We start from the raw sequence: 7,187 nt of genomic DNA, 5'->3' as shown, positions 1-7,187 counted from the left end.
TTTTGGGGATCCTGCCGACGCGCTACAGTTGTAGCCCCACTGCACATAAGATGGACACCTCAAGGGAGGGCCCTCGCAGCAGCCGGGGCCGACGCCTGCAGCCTTAGTCTTGGCCCGATCCGGCGGTATGCCACGGGTAGGCGCGTTGAGGCTTGCCGCCTCCTCTGCGCCAACGCGGCCTGTGCCGCAGCTTGCGATTGCTGCCAGACAAGAGGAGGAGCAGAGCCGTTTGGCGATAGGGCCAGGCCCTGTTCACGCGCACGCAAGACGTGCAGACAGGGTGGTGCCAGGTGAGAGCGAATGCGGAATGGCGCGGTTCACGCCTCGCACAAACAGAGAGAGAGATGCGCTCTGCATGGTGGGACATAAAAGAGAGCGAGTACTTGGGCGAGTAGGCCGTGCGGTCGACGCTGCCGCGCGCGCGACCTTGCGCGCGAGGCGGCGCAGCTTGAGAACGGCGGTGGGCGAGAAGCCGCCGCCGAACGTCTCGTGGAGCAGCAGGTTAAAGTTGTTGCGCTTGACAAAGATCGCGTCGTGGTAGAAACCGCGATGCGCCTTGACGTAGCCGTGGCCGTTCTTGTGGAAGGGGTTGGCCGGGCTGCCCGCGCGCCTTGCTGTACTTGCAGCCCATGTTCAGGCGGCGGGCCTTCTCCTGGTGCTGCCGAGAAGGCGTAGCGCGTAGGAGTGGCCAACGGAGGGGGGCGTGCCGCCACTCGAGGCGTTGCCAGCGCCCGTCGAGGAGGTCTTGAGGAGGGGCGTCCAGAGCTTGATTTCATTCACTTCATCGCACCCCCCCGGTCCCGCATGGGGTTCTGCGAGGTCGGTCTTGTACCCCTCATTGTACTGCCGGGTGAGCTCCGGTTTCTCCTTGTCACCGTGCACGACCGGCGTTGGCCGGGGCGCGCATCGCGTCCGCCCAGGCGGCGAGGACGCCGTCGTGGGGCCGCCGGTGGTGGGCCTTGTTGTAAAGGTAGTCGCCGAAGAAATCGACTGGCATGCCCCGCTCGAGCGCGACCCGAAGGGTGGGAAGCGCCACGGAGAGCCGTTGTGTCATGATTGTCTGACGACTAACTAGTGTCTAGTCGATCTCTGTCTGTCTGTCCCCGCCACTGTTTGTTTGTGGTTTATTTATGTCTCTGTTCTCGCTCGCCGGCTAGCGCTCGACTGACGTCTGACGGTCCCGTGGAGCGTGGTCTGGCCGGCTTGCCTTGTGTTTTTTTGCGTCTCAACAGAGAGAGTGAACGCTGTCTGAGCTGCACCGCGTGAGCGTGGGACCCCCGGCCCGCGGGAGACGCCGACCGAGAGTCTGTGTGGCCGGGCGACCGCCCGACACCGTGGGCAGCCTCAGCTTACAGCTGGCTCTGCTCCCCCCGCGTAGCCGTACTTTAGCTCACATGCTCGCCCTCTCGTCTCTCTGCGCCCCCCCCCTCTCACATCTCCTGCGCGCCGGGGATGGCGAGGGATGTGGCATGTGCACAAGCGGTCTCACCGCAGACTACCACTGAGCTCAACGCGCAATCTACATGTACGTACTACGCCCTCGCTACAGCGCGGTGGGCAGCACGAGGGCAAGGCCCGCGCAGGCGAGGCGCCGCGGCGGACGAGCCACCCCCGGGCCTCCGGCGCCCAGCTCTCCCGTCTACCTGCCTCGCCCTCGGGGCGGCTCGCTAGTCCTCGGCCGGCCGCTTCGTGCCGCGCGCCGCCGCGACGCCGTTGCCTGCACGTCGGGAGAGGGCGGAGTGAGGGCAGGGCGGAGTGAGAGAGGGGCGGGGAGAGAGAGGGGCGGAGAGAGAGAGGGCGGGGGTGGGTATGCTCGGAGGAGAGGGGTTTGGTGTTGTGGAGGAGGAGGTGGGGGCGGTCCAGGCTGCCTTCGAGCGCCATGACTCGCCGGCGGAGGTCCGCGTTGTCCTCCTCGATCTGCTGCAGCCTGAGAGAAGAAAGAGGCGCCGCTGGCGAGACGCACGCTGCGAGCTCTCCTCCTCGAGACCTGCTCGCCGGCGGGCGAGCATGTAGAGCTGCTGCTGCTGCTGCTCGAGCCCCCCCTCGGACGCGGGCGCGTGCGCCGGCCTGCGCCGCTTCTCCTCCGCCGTCGGGCGGAGGCGCGTGATGCCCTTGAAGCAGGGCGAGAAGACGGTCAGGTTTGGGCTCTCCTGCGGCCGCGGGGAGGGAGGCCGTGTGTGCGAGAGGGTGGAGGGGGCGGGCTCGGGGCCAGGGTGGAGAAGCGCCCTTGGGGGGCGAGATGCGAAGGGGGGCGGGGGGGAAGGGGGCGCCTTGAGCGTCTCTGGCGGCACGTTGAGCGCGACGAGCAGCTTGAAGCGGCGGTCGTGGACCTACCGCGGTGCCGCAGAGGCGGTCGACGAACCTTCTCTGGGCGCGGCGAGCGGCGCTGCAGCAGCGGTGGGTGGCGGAGCCTTTGAGGAGAGTGCCTTGAGGCCGAGCTGCAGCTTGACGACCTGGCGGGCGGGGCGGGGCGGGAGAGGGGAGGGAGGAGGTTTGTGGAGCGAGAGGGAGAGGGGAGCGGGCAGGCAGGGGGGCGGAGAGACGCACCGCCACGCCCGTGTCCGGTACCTCGACCGGGGGCGCCTCGGTTGGAGCCTGACGCAGTCACGGCTCAGTCAAGGGGCCGGGGAGAGCCGGACGCGTGCGACCACGCATGTTGTGCATGTGCATGTGCATGTGCATGTTCCATGTGCATGTGTTGTGGGCGAGGGGCGTGTGCATGTGGGCGAGGGGCGGGCGAGGCGCGGGCGAGGGGCGTCCCAGCCTTGTCAGGGCCGAGGAGGAGCGGGAAGCGTCGGTCCTCCTCGGTGAGGAAGGGCGGGATGGCCTGGTCGTCGTCCGTGACGAGGCAGAGCTGCAGCACGCAAGCGAAAGGCGCGCCTGCAGAGGACGGGGCCCGCCACACCGCTCAAGGAAGGCGTGCACAGCTGGGCGTGCACAGCTGGGCGGCTGGAGCGCGGGCTGCTGCGCCGTTTCGCGTCACCGACACGGTGAGCGAGAAAGGCTTGAGGTTGGAGATCTCGAGCGAGTCGTCGGCGGCGCAGCCTGGGCGGGGCGGGGTCCGGGCGAGGCGAGAGCGGGGCCGCTGCTGCGACCAGGGGTGGGAGGAGGGAGGGTGGGAGGAAGGAGGGAGGGAGGAGGGAGGAGGGAGGAGGGAGGAGGGAGGGAGGGAGGGAGGGAGGGAGGGAGGGAGGGAGGGAGGGAGGGAGGGAGGGAGGGAGGGAGGGAGGGAGGGAAGGGGCAGAGGTGGTGGAGGTGGCGGAGCAAAGCACTCTGGTTGAGAGGTCGAGGTGAGGCCGCGCCACACTCCGGGGGGGCACCCCGCCCCTCCTCCCTCTCAGATCTCCCCCCTCCTCACCGCGGTGCGAGTCCATGTTTGTGATCCGGAGCAGGACACCGCGGTAGTCGTCCGCGACGACGACCTGCACCACGCGCGAGGGCGGAGGGAGTGAGGTCGCGGCGCGCGCACAGCGGCGCGAGGCCGGCGAGCTGACCGCGGTCGGCGCGTAGACGCGCGACTCCATCATCTCCTCCAGCTCGCCTGCATGCGCCAGACAAGCGACCGCGTGTGGGACACGGGTGTCTGCCTGCCTCTCCACGCGGGCAGCAGCCGTCGGTTGGGCGAGAGGCGCGCCGATGTTCCAGCAGAGGCGCGAGTCGCCCAGGTTGGCCTGCGGCGCGGAACATCCGGTGTGTGAGCATCGCCTGATGCGTGTTGGGTGCGCATGCAACACTCGCAGCCAACCTGCTCGCCGCCGACCGCATGGCTGACTGTGGCGGCCTCTTCGACGGGGTCGACCTTATCGAGCTGACTCATGTCCTGCTCGTTGTAGCGCGATGCCATCAGAGCCATGACTGCCCCGCGCCTTTCGTTCGCAGGGTTGCGTATCTGGTGCGGCGGGAGTGGCGGTACGACTGTACATGATAGTCGCGGAGCGACGCGCGGGTGCGGGCTAAACTGCACGGCTGAAGCACAGGGCTGCGGCAAAGCGGGAGCGAGAAGGGAGTGGCGAGCGGCGAGTGGCCGTGCGGCAGGGCGCGCCCTGCAGGCTCTGCCGAGCGGGAAAGAAGCGCCGTGTTTCCGGGGGTGCTTGCACACGCCGAATGTGGTTTTAAAGAACTCGCTGTGGGAAAAAGAAAAGAAAGCAAACACGGTGCCGCGCAGTCGGGCCCTTGTCGAGCCGTGAGGGAGGCTCGCCATCAGCGAGCAGGCGTCGCTCCTCCGCGGCGCCGGGAAGTCGGCGTCGCCAGACACATCGTCTTTCGCCGCACGCTGGTCGGTCGGTGACTGGGCGTGCTCGCTGCTGCTTCTGGCCCTCGCGCTGTGGGCCGACTCGTGGCCACCCTTCGAGAGGGACGTGCGGCCGCAGTTGAACGACCCGTCCATCATGTATCCACACACGCCGCCGCTCGCGCAGCAGGTGCCCTCCTGGCTCCTCTGGCGGCTCTCGGTTGCACTTCCTCTGCTGCTGCTGCTGCCGCTCGCCGCGCTGCGACCGCGCGGCGTCCCCGCGACCCGGCTGCTCAATGAGCTGTGGCTGGGCCTCGTCACTTCGATCGCCACCGCCTTCCTCTTCACCTGCGTGGTGAAGGTCCACGTCGGCCGCCTCAGGCCCGACTTTCTCTCGCGGTGCATGCCCGTGGACGGCAGCTGCACCGGCGATGCGGCCGCAGTCACAGAGGGCCGCAAGTCCTTCCCGTCGGGGCACAGCACCCTCGTCTGGGCGGGGCTCGGCCTCGTTTCCATCGCCTACGCCGCGCGCCTCGCCGACCTCTCGACGCCACGGCTCGGTAGCCTCTTCAAGGTCGTGGTCGCTGCGGCTCCCGCGATGGTCGCGCTGGGCGTCGCTCTCAGCCGCGTAGCCGACTACTGGCACCACTGGCAGGACGTGCTGGTCGGCAGCCTGATTGGCTGCGTGGCGGCGTACGGCGCGTGGCGGCTGCGCTTCCCGTCGCCCGTCGCCGCGGTTCCGAGCGGCCGGTCGCGTCTGACGCCTCACGTCTGCGCCGAGGACCTCGAGCTGCTGGCGAAGGAGCACCGCTCGCCACCGTCGGAACGCGTCGAGGTGTGAAGATGTTTTGGAACGTTGTTGTCCGAGGTCTCCAATGAGGAATGTGTGGTCCTCTGCGCTCTGGGAACGGCACAGTCGCGTGCCGCCTTGGAGCACTTGGAGTGCAGTCAGTCGGCAACCTCACATCCAGGACGCGCGTTTTCTCTGCCTCACCAGGCGCCGGGCGCGCTCATCGAGTGACTGGCGGAGCGCCTCGGTCCCACCCGTGCAGAGCCCGCCGTATGGCATGGCCTCGTCCGAGAGGATGCCAGCGGGCGATCCGGACGCACTCATCCCGGCAGGGCGCGCAGCAGTCGCGAGCCCGAGGGTTGAGGCTGTCGGCTCGCTCATGAGATCGATATCCCTGCGCCCGCAAAGGCGGCGCGCAGCTGAGGCGCCACATCGTGCGGGTCGAAGGGCGGGCTCAGGATGCGCTCCAGATTCTCGAGGAGCCGTGCAGAGCACGCTCCGTCCGGCAAGCCGGCGGTCGCGGCGCAGCGGTGGAGCAGGCCCGGGTCGCGCTGCAGTGCGGCGACCACCTCGCCGCGTGTTGGGAGCCGCCGCTGCCGCGACGAGGCGGGCGGGACGATGCCGCTCGTGCAGAAGGTTCTTTGTCGCAGCTTTTCTTTTTGTCAGGAGACGGAACACGGAGGAGCTGTATAGGTCACTAGAGACCCACACCATCGCTACATCACCACAGCCACCAAGTCGGATACAAGTCGATGACAATGTGCGCGGCAGGAGAAACCCAACAGCATGACAATGTGCGCGGCAGGACAAACCAAACATGAGACACGGTGGCACAAGGACGGTCAGGCTACGGTCAGGAAGTAGGTTTTATCCAACTCTTCATGAATGAGGATGCGGCAGACAACAACAGCAGAGTGTGAATGGGCCACGGCCCATTTCCCCTTGGAGTCGTCGAGGTCGATGGTGCCTGCTACTGCTGCTGCTGCTGCTGGTACTGCTACTGCTGCTGCTGCTCCGGAAGGAGAGAAGCAACGACGTGCTGCACAGAGCTTCCTGATCCTGCACAACGTTGCGAAGAGGAAGAACTTTGGCGACATTCTGCGTAGTGCTGCAGCGCTCGGCGTGTCGGAGGTTGCCGTCGTCGGCGCCGCAAAGCTGTCGTCGCACGGGGCGCAGGGCTGTGCTGGTCACCTCCGCTTCTCGCACTTCCACAAGCTGGACGACGCCGTCGCCTACCTGCGTGGCGTGCATGGCGCCGTCATCACCGGCATCGAGATCTCGCCGGAGTCGCGAAACGTCGCATCGCAGCCGTTCCGCGGTAGCCACGCCTTCATGCCAGGCAACGAGGGGCACGGGCTCACACCCGCGCAGCTGGCCGTCTGCGACGAACTGGTCTACATCCCTCAGCACTCGGCCGCCACCGCTTCGCTCAACGTCAACGCGGCGTGCGCCATCGTGCTGCACCACTTTGCCATGTGGGCGGCTCTTCCCGAGGCGGCCAGGGACGGGGCGTACAAGTACGTGACTGAGCCAGCGGCCTCATCGATCCCACGCTCGGGCGTGGGCCTGAAGCAAATGCGGACGCTCAACGCGGACGGGACCGTGGCGCCAAGGCGGCGCGCAGGCGCCGCAGGCGAGGCCGGCGGCAGCGGCGGGGAGGGCGAGGCTGGGGAGCTGGGGGAAGGGGAGGACTACAGTTGGGAGGGGATGGAGGCTTCGACGTAAGCTCACACTGTAGTAGTACACGTGTCATCGGACTGCAATTACCATACGTATCAACTCAATATCGTGGCTTTACACATACATTATACAGTCGCGAGTCGGTTAAGTATAAAATGGCCGTGTACACATGCATGCGGTTACTCACTTATGCACACACACTCAAAAAATAAATAAAGTTGCAACAAATCTCAACAAGTTTCTACCGCGTGGCCGTGCGCCCCCCCCCCCCTCCCGTTCAAACTTTTCACCATAATTGAAATACCAATCACCTACCCAGCCGTATTTTTATTGAGTAATCCAAAATTTTTCGGAAGCTAACGGAAGCCTAAAAATGGGCAAAAAAAATCACTTGGATATACCCACCCCTCTGAATATATCCCCGAATGGCCGTTCCTAAAAGGAAAGATTTGTTGAGGGCAATTTCAAGCCCAGGTTGCCTCCAAT

General features: G+C 66.3%; 3 protein-coding genes across 3 annotated transcripts; 2 read left to right on the top strand and 1 right to left on the bottom strand.

Annotated features, from left to right (window-relative positions):
* Positions 1–1,209: 1,209 nt before the first annotated feature.
* On the bottom strand, positions 1,210–4,098 carry EMIHUDRAFT_469980 (hypothetical protein). The gene is made up of 12 exons (XM_005772646.1): positions 4,043–4,098; positions 3,746–3,889; positions 3,495–3,671; positions 3,359–3,422; positions 2,971–3,045; positions 2,765–2,880; positions 2,548–2,595; positions 2,412–2,453; positions 2,271–2,330; positions 1,996–2,150; positions 1,869–1,927; positions 1,210–1,717 (listed from the first exon to the last, which is right to left on the bottom strand). The coding sequence occupies exons 2-12, from the start codon at positions 3,851–3,853 to the stop codon at positions 1,668–1,670; spliced, it is 954 nt and encodes a 317-aa protein (XP_005772703.1). The 5' UTR covers positions 3,854–3,889; positions 4,043–4,098; the 3' UTR covers positions 1,210–1,667.
* Positions 4,099–4,388: 290 nt separating this feature from the next.
* EMIHUDRAFT_242228 (hypothetical protein) lies at positions 4,389–5,252 on the top strand (the record flags this gene model as incomplete). Its single annotated transcript, XM_005772645.1, has 2 exons — positions 4,389–5,066; positions 5,229–5,252. The coding sequence occupies 2 exons, from the start codon at positions 4,389–4,391 to the stop codon at positions 5,250–5,252; spliced, it is 702 nt and encodes a 233-aa protein (XP_005772702.1).
* An 819-nt stretch (positions 5,253–6,071) lies between these two features.
* On the top strand, positions 6,072–6,566 carry EMIHUDRAFT_46022 (hypothetical protein; the record flags this gene model as incomplete). The annotated part of the gene is made up of 1 exon (XM_005772644.1): positions 6,072–6,566. A coding segment is annotated over one exon (495 nt), but the record flags the coding sequence as incomplete, so codon positions are not given.
* Positions 6,567–7,187: the final 621 nt, after the last annotated feature.

The sequence above is a fragment of the Emiliania huxleyi genome (assembly GCF_000372725.1).
Source record: "Emiliania huxleyi CCMP1516 unplaced genomic scaffold EMIHUscaffold_354, whole genome shotgun sequence".
Taxonomy (NCBI): domain Eukaryota; phylum Haptophyta; order Isochrysidales; family Noelaerhabdaceae; genus Emiliania; species Emiliania huxleyi.
This window is presented reverse-complemented; position numbering and strand designations above follow the sequence as displayed.

What these genes read in the sequence shown, in the direction of transcription:
- EMIHUDRAFT_469980 (XM_005772646.1), bottom strand. Translation starts at nt 3,853, where the DNA reads ATGGCTCTGATGGCATCGCGCTACAACGAGCAGGACATGAGTCAGCTC. An exon ending in ATGCGGTCGGCGGCGAGCAG is followed by an intron (nt 3,672 to 3,745) that starts GTTGGCTGCGAG and finishes TCCGCGCCGCAG; the next exon opens with GCCAACCTGGGCGACTCGCG. An exon ending in TCCTCCTCGGCCCTGACAAG is followed by an intron (nt 2,596 to 2,764) that starts GCTGGGACGCCC and finishes TGACTGCGTCAG; the next exon opens with GCTCCAACCGAGGCGCCCCC.